A 12801-nucleotide genomic window follows, 5' to 3' on the forward strand; every position below is an offset into this window, starting at 1 on the left:
TGGGATTTTCTAGGTAAGAGTACTGGAGTGGGGTGCCATTGCCTTCTCTGAAATTATATACCTAGTTCCACTCAAATCCCATAATCCAGCAAATTAATAAATTAGCACTAAATGAAATCAGGCTCCCCAGCCCTGAGGACTCAAACCCCAAACGTCTCTCCTGCAGACACAATCTATATTAATCACTTGGCTTTCCTGGTACGCTACTTGACGTCTCAGATTTTCTGAATCTAGCAATACTGTATTAGAATACAATGGGGACATAATGTGAACCTAATCCTAATCTCTTCTAAATACATAAATACAAACTCCCCAGTTTGAGTACAAACTCCTAAGGACAATGACTTCATATGCTTCTTTTTCTCTATATGGTATTTTCCCTTCTTCCCTTTACACTCTTGTTTTTTAAAAAAAAAAGGCCGAGGACAACCACTCATCAGCACTGCTGTGTTGTACCACTAGGACCCAAGTAACAGAAGCCAAGTGAAGGTAAAAAGATAAAATGGAGAATATGAAACCACTTAACTCTCGAAGTTCATATTTTATGTGACAGACCAGACACTAAAATTAGAATGCCAAGAACTGTTAAATGAGCAATGTTCAACAGTCCACATTTACTTTACTTCACAAGCTGTAAGAACAGAGAAATGTCACTGTACTAGTATTCTGTGATCTAAGGCATATTAAAATATAACCTTGAGACTCACTGTTAAAATGGTTCATGATTTTTTTTAAAAAGACCACCCCAAGATTAAAGATTTTTTTGGATGAACGCTACCTAATTTAGGAAAAAACAAATTTAATTTTAGAAAAGATTGAAATATAAAAAAAGATAAACCCATATCATGGTTCTTATATGCAAGACAATTTAATAGCTGAAATTCCTTTCAGGTTAAAAAGAAATCAATTTCAACATTCTACCATCTCTTTTTAAACTTGTTCAAAACAAGTTTGAGGATTCAAATGTCAGAATGCTTTTAAGTTAGATGGTGAAGTAACTCTCTTGGAGTTCATAAGAGAACATTCTCAGCTTTGCAGTGCAATTTTTCAACTTTCTGGCATATCATGTTAATAGATTATCACTTAAAGTAAAATTAATGCAAAATAAGAGATATCATTCTGGAGTCACCAACTATTACCTTTCCTTCCAAGAAGATAATGTTATTTACTGTGCTGTAGATAAGTCTGTCACACTGCACATACTGTCATAAATACACTGCTTCTGATGGTGTAGCCTAGATAAGACTGTCCCCCAGACAATGATTCTTTTTAACTCAAGAAAATCAGTACAGTAAATAACTTTTCTTCCCTTAGAGACAATCACAGTGCTGGAGGCTGCTGCAACACAAAAACAAAATATCCTCACAAATGTCTCCAAACAGTCAAGCTGAAAATCTAAGCCAAAGTTTCATTTAACAGCCTGTCAGTTTTTTGATGTGAAGCTAATGAATGCAGTGGCAAACAAATCCATCAAACCTAACATCAAAACAACTGCACTTCATCCCACCAAACAGAAAAATGAAATACAACCTGCAGGCCAGCTCTTTGATCCAACCTAGCCAGGAAGCAGACCTGTGAATGCCACAGCTGCTGAGCAGAAGTAACCATGGACTCCATCTCACCCCAGAAAGAAAGAATGCTCCAGAAGCAGAAAACATTCATCTCAAATATGCACAAATATCTTAGTTCAACTGCTATGCAATCTGGCGGATATTTTAAAATCTCTAGTAGAAAAAAAAGTATACAGTATTTCACTCTAGATTACTCTGATATTCAAAGCTAGAAAGATGCCTAAAATAAATAACTGGATGGTATGTTCCACTCATATTACAGCTCTGCAAAAGAGGTTTATTAAAAGCCCTTCTGATCATTATGAAAGCTCTTTGAAGACAAAGAAACAATTCCTTTTGTACAAGCGTGTAGCACAATTCCTATTTCAGAGAAGAAACTTGAGGGGCACTCACCAAAGTTGAACTCCGCCTGATACCAGGCATATGGGCACAAGGTCACCTAGAACATTCCTTTTTTTTTTTCAATGAAAACCTTAAATCTGATAAATGAAATGAGGAGTAAGAATTACAGAACCACTTTCTTAGGTAGGTGGGTCCTCTTAAGGCAAGGCTGTTCTCTTCTGCAGTATCATGCAGGATTTGGTTTGCTATATTTGGCAGGTCAAGGCAAAAAAGAGCTGAATGATCCTGAAAAGAGATGGAAAGATAGGAACAAGAGGAATACCAAAGTTGGGGGCTTTAGCAGAAATTTTAGAAATTTCTAAAGGATAGTGAAATTAAGTTGTTGTCATTGCTCACACCATTTTCTGAAGACCTGTTCTACCATCTACGCACAAAAGAAGCCTTATATAAGAGATGAGGCAGTTTGGGTAGATGCTATAATAAAGGGCCATCTCAATTAAGTGCTGAAAAATGGGGAATACACTGACAGGCAATGGAATATCCACATATAATAATTATTGCTGCTATTATTATTATTATTTAGTTGAGAACATCAAAGGTTAAAGAATCTGCTGGAATTTGGAAGATGAGTATTTGGGAATAGCACAAATACTGTGATGGATATTCTTTTTAGTCAATTTTAGCTATACCTTAAATGGAGGGAAGGTTTCATGAACAAATACCACATACCAAGAGATCAGTAATACATTCAAAGGAAATCCACAGAAACCCCATCTCCCATCCTGCTCCAGCGATGCCACCAGCGGTGAAGCAGCCAAGAGCAAAGGAAGCAGTCCTGGCTGCTCGGCACTGCCAACACTACTCTCACTTCTGGCTCCCATCAAACAATTCAGCCTCCAAGGGATAAATTCACAGAAACATACACAGTGCCTGGCATACAACAGTTAGGCTCTACCTGAAAAAACAGAACTCTCTCCCCACCCATATTAAGTCACTTGAATGGCTTAAAAGGTCCCTAACCAAAGCTTGTTGGCTGCTAAACAAAGACCACCAATATTATTGGTGAGCCTGGGGTTATCTTTTCAAAATTATTTTTTTAATTAAAAAATAACCTCCTGTAACAGCCCTTTTCTAAGTTATGGAAACAGAAATATTGGTTTGTAATATACAAAATATTATCAGTTGAGATTCTTCACTCTACCCCATGTTAATTAATGCTGCACCAGACGCTTTATCAGATGCTTTTACATAGTCAAATCAACATGTGACAGGTAAAGCAGCAGTCATTTCCCAGTGCTTCAACTACAAAAAAGTACACCATTTTTTAAAAAATTATCCCCCTAAATGTATAACTCATTATCACTTGTGAAAAATAACTCTTTTAAACAGTTATCATTTAGAATGAATTAAAGAACACAAAGGATTAAGACAAACAAATGTGGTCATTCTCAAAGCTAAAATTTGTCTTTTAATACAATTCATAATTAATTTCTATACATTATATTTTTCTCCAGCAAAACACAAAAATGTCCAATTTACAAATTTTCCTAATCTTAGGAAATTACATGTTCATACACATACCCATACACACACCACAGTAAATCCGTAAGGCTGCCTATAGAAACAGACTTGAAAAAAATCAATATATATCACCATGTCAATTATTAACTGAAAATCTCTGATGTAGGCAGAATGCTGCCCCCCACACTCTCACACCCAACTTGGTCCCACCCCTAACAGCAAAGATACCCGTATCCTAGACCCTGCAATCTGTGAAATGCTATCTTTTATGACAAAAGGGATATTGTGGATTGCTTGCTCTGAAATGTAGGGGACCACAGCAAGGGACCTGAGAGAGGCCTCTGGGACCACAGCAAGGGACCTGAGAGAGGTCTCTAGGAGCAAAGACCTGGCTGACAACAGCAAGGAAATAGGAACTCAGTCCTACAACCACAAGGAACTAACAGCCAACAATCCCACTGAGTAAGTAGATTCTCCACCAGAATCTCCAGTAAGGAAAGCAGCCCTGCAAAAACATTGATTTTGCTGGTGAGACCAATGTTAAACATATAACCTACTGGACTACAAAACAGTAAAAAGAGTATTGTTTTAAGCCACTAACTTTATGGTAATTTTATGGAAACTTGCTACAGCGCCAATAAAAAATTAATACATTATTATTATTATTATTATTATTTAGGTGAGTAGCACCTCACCAAGAGTAAGAAAAGGGTGGAGACAACATATAAAATCATGTCCAACACATGTAACTATGACCAGTTTTAAATTAACTGTCCAACACTGCATTATAGCCACTGAACATTTTGTCATATCCTCTGACTACAGTGAATGATATAAACCAACACAGCATGAGTGGCTGTCTACATACCTAAGTTTTCCACCCCGACCCCCACAACAAATCTATGGGGTAAAGAGGTATTTTTAGTTTATAGAAAGAAACAAAAAGAAGACATGACTTTCCTGATATTCTCTGGTTAGCAAAAAGAAGAGCTGGGCCTCAGATCCCTGCCTCCCCCACCATGGCGCTCTGCTTCCTAAACAATCCCATACAGCTCTGGGCTTATCAGCTGAGACTTCAGAGAGGTTCACTATCAACCTCTCTTACGTGGTCACACTCCACTCCTACTTTGTCCACATGGAAACTCAGGATAGTTTAGACTTGGGGAGAAGCCAATACTTGGAACTATGATGAAACTGAAAGCTATAGTAAACAAGCACAAACTGATTTTGCTGGCGATTGAACAGCTGGGATAGTTGACTTATTATGTCAGTGACTAAAGATGCAAACCATAAAATAGCATACCTTTTTATAACCTCAGGGTTATGACACTGTTTCGATGTAGACATTGGCATTACTTTTCTGCAAAATAACGGCAGTAGCTGGCCAAGGTACATACACTGAGCTTTCTGGTTTGTTTTTTTTTTTACATTAGGTATATTATAATAAGAAGGATGTGAAAGAAGTAGTTCAGTTCTACTCCTTTCTAAATTACCCCTCATAAATAAAAATTACTCAGAACAGAGAAAGTCTTCTAATAGCAGGAACTTTCTTTTATGTTATGAATTCACTCAAACGCTTGAGCTGCCAAAGGGCTATATTCTTATTTTAAAATATTATGCAATTTTCTAAATGTGCATGTAAAATAAACCTAGAGTTGTCCTCCCTGAATATATTTCTGTCCCCGTTCACTCAATGGTTCCACACGAAAGTTTTATCATGTAGAATGAATAATATTTGCCTGGACCATGCAGGGGCCACAATAGGCCACATAGACTCTATGTGCCATTTTCCACTAAATATAGGGCAATTCTGCATACTCTGTAAAACACATAGTTTCATTAAGAACCTACCCTCTGCCAGCATGCACCTCTCTGCCTTAAAATCCACAGGAAACGAAGTAACCTAATAGAAGCTACTGTCACTTTGAAAATGCCCTCTATTTAACTCTGCAGGGGGGCAATTAATAAAATTTAACCCAGTTGCTTGTGAATGAAAATACAGTTTGTGAACTAAATTAAATATACTGAGTAGGAGACACAAATTTTTGTATCAAATTTAACATGAAGATATATTTCTTGTTAAAGTATGTTCTATATTATTACTTTCAAGAAATTCATTTCTGCGCTAAGGGCAGTTTTAATTATTTCTTCTTACCATCTTTCCTTAACATCTTGTTACAATTTTACCAGACACTTTCCTCTGTAAATAGCTGTTTTTGAAGCCATGGACTGAACTCTAACATGGAAGGTGCCAAGTCCACCTAATGTGGAATCACAGGAAGCCACTGGAAAAATCTCACAAAAAAACAAACAAACAAGATGGCCTTAAGAAAGAAAGCAAGCCTCGGTTGCATAAAATTACCTCTCAAAGTAAACTGCTCCACATTAATTTCAAAACAAAAAAATGTTGCTACAAATATTAACATAGCCTATGTAAAATAAATATATCTGTCTCAAATAAATTACTATGGTCACAGGCACACAACATCACTGAGGAGAAAAATAAATGCTGCATGTGATCTTAGCTTTCCCACTATAATAACCAGAATACACGTTTAATTTATGCTTTATTTTTTGAAGCATAACTTACCAATTTAGCAACTTTCCCATAGTCAATCCATCTGACAGTAGCAAAATTTGTAGATTCTGCACAGTTGAAACCATGATTAAAACCAGCATGGTAGCCATATGGGAAAGTGATCATAAATTCTCCAGCTTCCTGGGTGATCTGCAGGGTAGAGGATGTATAATATTTCCCAATTATAAGGCATCCCAAATTGCAAATACAGTTAAAATATATTTCCTATTTAAAAAAAGACAAAAAAAATGTTATCATGTCCAAGCTATACTAGTATTAAAGAAGTGCCCCCAGATTCTTCACTTAATTCTTTAATAGTTTTTCAGGAGACTTTTAAAACTTTTCTAAACAGATGACCCTCTGCCAATAGTCCAATCATTCAGCCCATAAGCAGAGAAGTTATATTTTATTTGAAGATGTCTGCTTTATGTTATTCAAAAAAGTGTTCATAATAGCATTGAATACATTTTAATACTTAAAAATTCACATTACTGGAATTATAAAACAGGACATATCACAACTGACATTTTTCAAGTTATAGCTATAAAAATTTTGGCAACACACACTGAATGTTATGGATTCTTGTTGCTAAAGAGTTGACTGTACTTAATAAATTGTCCTTTCATTATACTTGGAAAACATTCAATTAACTATTTCATTTAACAGTAAAATTTCCATCAAATAATTATTCAAATATATCTACAACATATAGGTATGTATGTGTGAGTGAGTGCATTTGCAAATATAATTAAAATAGCTTGGGTCAATCAGCCATCAACCTAAAAGCAAAGACAAAAATGTATTCAGTCCATTCCTTTTAAAGAAATCTGCTTATTTTTTTTTTCTACAATCACCAAAACATACAAAACACACCAGGAGCTATGGAAGAACAGCGAAGTTAAATTTATCAATGTTTTTTTAAACTTGTATGCTCAGTACTAGAGTATCAAATCTGTAACTCACTGATTCATTCAGCCACCTTCGTTGGAGAAATAAATATGTAAGTATGCACCTATGTGGAAACACATAACAGACGCACTGTATAAATACATGTGCACACACTGCGCTCAGTAACCATTACAGGAATGCTAAAATGGTGTGTGTGGAAGTTCCAACAATTGTCCTGCCCAACAATTCTAAAATGTAGCTCATCACCCCTGCCCCCTGCGACATCCCAGCAGGTGTTCTATTCCAACGAGCAGCAATTCAGCTGCCACCTGGCAGGCAGAGAATAGCTTATCAGGGTTCAACATGGTTCCAGTTCCATCATTTCAAGCCAAGTGAGAATACAGCCTGATTCTCTCCTTTTCTAGTCTCACTGAATCTCATTAATTATAATTGTGCTTGGAAATAAGGCATTTCCTTGTACCATGTGATAAAATAAAACTTACTTTGCTCAACTGTCACTAGCCGTATAAAGGAGAGTTGGGGGGAAGAGAGTAAGACTGCTGTCAGTGGGATAAGGAAACTAGCTTCATGGCTCCACTGAATCCCATCTAGAGTTCTTCCCTACTCTACCTGGAAAACTCCTTTCTTGCCATGCTGAAAAGTACCTATTCCCATTAAATGGGACCCTAAATATGCCTCTATATAGTTTCTAGAAACAGGTCAGTCCCAATTAGCTAAAATATAAAGCTTATTTACTGCCTCTATGAAATAAACTGATTTTTTTAAAAAAGAAGGATATACAGACAGAAAAGAACAAGTTCTTTTTAAGACTAACCAAGCATCATAATTCCATACAGCGAAAAACAGTGGAAAGGGTAGCGCACATAATCGAAAAGCAGACATTAGCTATTTGGCAAACATACTTTTTCATACATACATATATATATACACATATAAGAATATGCTCAAATACACTGAAAGAAAAAGAAAAAAATATTAGTCCAACTGGAAAATGATTGCCTAAAGAGTAAAGGTTGAACTGTGGAGGAAGAGTGCTTTATTATATTACCTATACTATGCAAAGCGCTTCATATAGATAATCTCTTTTCATCCTCATAATAGCCCTATTAAATGGTACTCTTATTATCTCCATTTTCCAGTTGAAGAGATTGAAGCTCACAAAAATGATGTAATTTACCCAAGTGGCAGAATCAGAAATGAACTTGGGGAAGAATCAATGTCATTCCAAAGTCTGCTACTCTGTCCAAGGTTACATTATGATCATTGGAGAATAAGCTCCTCAAGAAGCACACTGTCATCATACATCCTTCATCAAGGTAGAAGGGGAAATGGCAATATTTCATATGAAAAACTGAAGCCACCAATAACCCCTCTAAATGGCTGGTGTCTCACCATCTGTGGACAAGCACTCACCATTCTACTTCCCACAGAAGCCACAAAATGTCCCATTCTCAAAAGACTGGATAAGAACGTGGTGCATTTGGTGAGCTACCAAATAGTACCTGGACAGCCTCAGCCCAGAAAAGGGTGCAAGGCACCTCTCCTCCCCAAATATTAGAAAGAAGCTAGAAGCTACTACAGCTTCCATCCTGGGGGAATAAGCCAATCCTGCAGCCCTGCTATTTCACATACCCCCCTCCAAAGAACAACAATTCCCATCACCAGCGCTAAGTTGTCAGAGCTTTCCCTCTCTTGGAGGACTCTATTCTGCTCCTTCTCTGCCTTCTAACATTCCAACTTAAATAAAAGTGCTTACTCAGGCTTATGACAACCACCTGAGAGAAAGTGCACTGATGACACAGGTGTTTAGAGGCGTCCGCAAGTAAGACAATGCCCGCAGAAGGAGTGGCCCCATGGGGCGCGGGGCACAGCCTGTGACTTCTGTACCTGCAGCACTGCTGCAGCCCACCCACACCCGTGGACCATACCCATAGTGCACATCTCGAAGGCACACTTTCTGTCGTGGGGAGAAGTATGTAACTAAACAAGTGGTGAGAGCATTCTCATCATGGACATGAGACAAGTGTGTCTCATGCGTGACTGCCACAGAGACTGTTGATGAGTGAGCAGGACCACCCCAAGGTGGAGAATGTTTCCCAGTCCTTGCAAAAACTCTCCTTCCAACAAAGCCTGGACTGGGGGTGAGGGGTGGGGGAAATAGGTGGAAGACCAGATTTTAAGGGCCTGAAATGAAGGAAAGATTTAGTCACAAGTGAAAAGCTTTTAAAGTGGAAAACAGCAAGGATTATGGGAAGACAGTCAAATAAAAAATGATAAAGAGAGTAGAGATATGTTTTATTGTTTCTGCAAGTAACTAAAGACTTAATCCTCCTCCAACTGAGAGACAGCTTTTATTTATCTGGTCGAAAGTTTTTTTTTTTATTTCAGATTCTTCACATAAAAACACTGATGCTCTGTAATGATTCTGACCCAATAACAATCCATGGACACAAAGATTAAGAGTGATCTAGCATGTACAGAGTCTTACAGAACTTAATCTTCAGAAATATTCCAAAGAAGCAATATCTGATTATTAAATCATCAGGCAATTCTATCCATAATGAAATCTCAATTGTATTATGTCTGAATGTGTTTAGAAATAACATACTGACACCATACTCACTAATGCTAACCAACCAAACCATGAATAAAAACTGTTCTGATTTCTTAAAAAAAAAAAAAAAAAAAAGACAGCGTTAACATAAATTCTGTTGCTCACATAAAAGACGTCAGTGAAAGAGAACTATGTATTATACTGTCAAATGTGCTACATTTTACTTTCAATATTGTTAAAGTGAACTAGAAGTGCATGAAATCTCAAGTAAATATAACCTGAAATTAATTTCAAAAAAATGTAATTTCAGAATTTGAAAAAGGATACATGCATATGTAAAAAAAAAGAAAGAAAAACACGTCAAGAGCTTTTCTTCACATTTTTCATTAGTACTTTTTTAATTAGTACTTTTCTAATTTCTAATCAGTACTTCCATTAGTACTTTTCTAATATAGTTAATTATTTTAACTATAATTTTAACAAAAGTGGAATTAAAGCCAATTGGGTCTTTAAAAAACAACAAAAAAAGTAATTTCAAATCAGTACTTAGGTAAATAATTGTTACCTAAGTAAAACATGAATCTGAATTTTTCTCCTCATACCCTAAAAATCCTACTGGAAGTCAAAGATATTAGTTTCTGTTGAATTTGTCTTAAACACAAATTTTACACATATGAAATGATTCTGTTAAAGAGTAACACTAATATACCTTGTCAAAGGGAATGCCGTATTTCTTTAATACTGAGGGAGATATCAGTGTCATCTTGTGGCGAAGAAATGCATCACACCCTTGAGAACTGCTTGGGAAAAAACCTAAATGGAAACAGTAAATACAAGCAGTAATGCATTAATTAAGATATAATTTCAAATCAATTTTTAAGTTTATGTTCTAGTATTCTTACATCACGACGGCTTTACACAACTACAGATCAAGTCCATCATCAAAAATCACGGTGCTAAAAACTAGAGTCAGAATTCTTAAAAATTAAAGCATACATATTTTTATCACCAAAGGCTGATCTTTTTTACAAAAAGATCTGCTAAGAGTTGTCTGCATAATACAAAATGACTAAACCTTAAAAACTCCAATACTTTGGCCACCTCATGCGAAGAGTTGACTCATTGGAAAAGACCCTGATGCTGGGAGGGATTGAGGGCAGGAGGAGAAGGGGAAGACTGAGGATGAGATGGCTGGATGGCATCACGGACTCAATGGACATGAGTTTGAGTGAACTCCGGGAGTTGGAGATGGACAGGGAGGCCTTAAACCTTAAAAATTTGCAACAAATTTAAACTCAGTCTACCTATCATCTGATAAGTGGATAAAATATTAAGGGAGGTTAGAAGAGGAAAATCTGAAGTTTTAACAAAGGAATCTCTTAGACTCCTAAAAGCAACCATTCTAGAAGCACTTGTCCCAATGCCCAGAATATAGTAGACATGCAGCAGTTTCCTATCTGTTTCTTTCTGATCAATTTTATATAGTTTCAGTTCAGTTCAGTCACTCAGTCGTGTCCAACTCTTTGCAACCCCATGGACTGCAGCATACCAGGCTTCCCTGTCCATCACCAACTCATGGAGTTTACTCAAACTCATGTCCATTGAGTCAGTGATGCCATCCAACCATCTCATCCTCTGTCATCCCCTTCTCCTCCCACCTTCAATCTTTCCCAGGATCAGGGTCTTTTCAAGAGTCAGTTCTTTGCATCAGGTGGCCAAATATTGGAGTTTCAGTATCAGTCCTTCCAATGAATATTCAAGACTTTAACTGCTACTGATTTCTGGAACTAACTCCCAGCCAGGACCACTCAAGAGCATGGAAACCTGTCTGTCTCACCAGCCTATATGGGAACAGTGTCTTGAAGAGGCCTTTAGGTGAAGAAGCTAAACACATAGCAACTCGCTCATTCAACAGTACATGATGTGCTGAAACCCAGCTGTTTCTCTCCATCTCTGCCTTCAACACTGCAGTCTGTCTGAGAAAAACTCTCATTAACTCAGTTATATGAGCTAGAGAAAACACACGTACTTGATGTCCTAGTCTTCACCTTCTGAACTGAGATGGAGACACCACCACACCGAGAGCAGGAAAGCAAGATGAAAAAGACAAGAGAAATGTGGATGGGACAGAGGAGAACCACAGAGACAAGACTTGAACAGAGAACTCACCAGGAAAGCATATGCTATGTATCTGGGTAAAGCAGAAAAAAGCACAGAGTTCTTTAACTCCATGGCCAAAATGAAGATAGGCCATTGGAGAAATGTTACTTATCTCACTCTGTGGCTCACTACATATAAATAGCTCAATCTGATGAAAGAATAATCAACATACATATAAATAGCTCAATCTGATGAAAGAATTATCAACACTCATTACCTAACTGCAAATAACTTTAACCTCAAAGAATAGAGGGTTTTACAATAATAGTTTTAAAGCAAATAAGCCTTTACTGATGCCACCATGGAGCATGTGAGGCCATAGATCATCAGAAGGAAAAAAATCAGACATCTAAAAAAAAGCTATTAGGGTATAAAGAACTACTTGCAAAGAATACCACATCATCTGCTTAAGCACCTATACCTGGATTGTTAAAAAGAAAAAAAGAAATATTTTCAAACCACTAGACCATTCAGGTATGACGTAAACCAAATCCCTTACAAATATACAGTGGAAGTGAAAAATAGATTTAAGGGACTAGATCTGAAAGACAAAGTGCCTGATGAACTATGGACGGAGGTTCGTGACATTGTACAGGAGACCAGGATCAAGACCATCCCCAAGAAAAAGACATGCAAAAAAGCAAAATGGCTGTCTGAGGAGGCCTTACAAATAGCTGTGAAAAGAAGAGAAGCAAAAAGCAAAGGAGAAAGGAAAGATATAAGCATCTGAATGCAGAGTTCCAAAGAATAGCAAGGAGAGATAAGAAAGTTTTCCTCAGTGATCAGTGCAAAGAAATAGAGGAAAATAATAGAACGGGAAAGACTAGAGATCTCTTCAAGAAAATCAGAGAAACCAAGGGAACATTTCATGCAAAGATGGGCACAATAAAGGAAAGAAATGGTATGCACCTAACAGAAGGAGAAGATATTAAGAAGAGGTGGCAAGAATACACAGAAAACTATATAAAAAGATCTTCATGACCCAGATAATCACGATGGTATGGTCACTCACCTAGAGCCAGACATCCTGGAATGCAAAGTCAATTGGGCCTTAAGAAGCATCACTATGAACAAAGCTAGTGGAGGTGATAGAATTTCAGTTGAGCCATTTCAAATCCTAAAAGATAATGCTGTGAAAGTACTGCTCTCAGTATGTCAGCAAACTT

General features: G+C 37.0%; 1 protein-coding gene across 11 annotated transcripts in view; it reads right to left on the bottom strand.

Annotated features, from left to right (window-relative positions):
• The window catches only part of KDM4C (lysine demethylase 4C), a 411074-nt gene that overhangs the window by 292551 nt on the left and 105722 nt on the right, over nt 1-12801 (bottom strand). For all 11 annotated transcript variants that reach the window (XM_086415154.1, XM_086415158.1, XM_086415157.1 and 8 more), the window contains 2 exons: nt 10185-10288; nt 6025-6162 (listed from right to left, as the gene is read on the bottom strand). In XM_086415154.1, coding sequence (XP_086271280.1) covers nt 6025-6162; nt 10185-10288 — 242 coding nt within the window. The remainder of the gene's footprint in view (nt 1-6024; nt 6163-10184; nt 10289-12801) is intronic.

The sequence above is a fragment of the Bos grunniens genome, chromosome 8 (assembly GCF_055505025.1).
Source record: "Bos grunniens cultivar Pamir isolate PY7600 chromosome 8, Bosgru_T2T1.0, whole genome shotgun sequence".
In the NCBI taxonomy this organism is placed as follows: domain Eukaryota; kingdom Metazoa; phylum Chordata; class Mammalia; order Artiodactyla; family Bovidae; genus Bos; species Bos grunniens.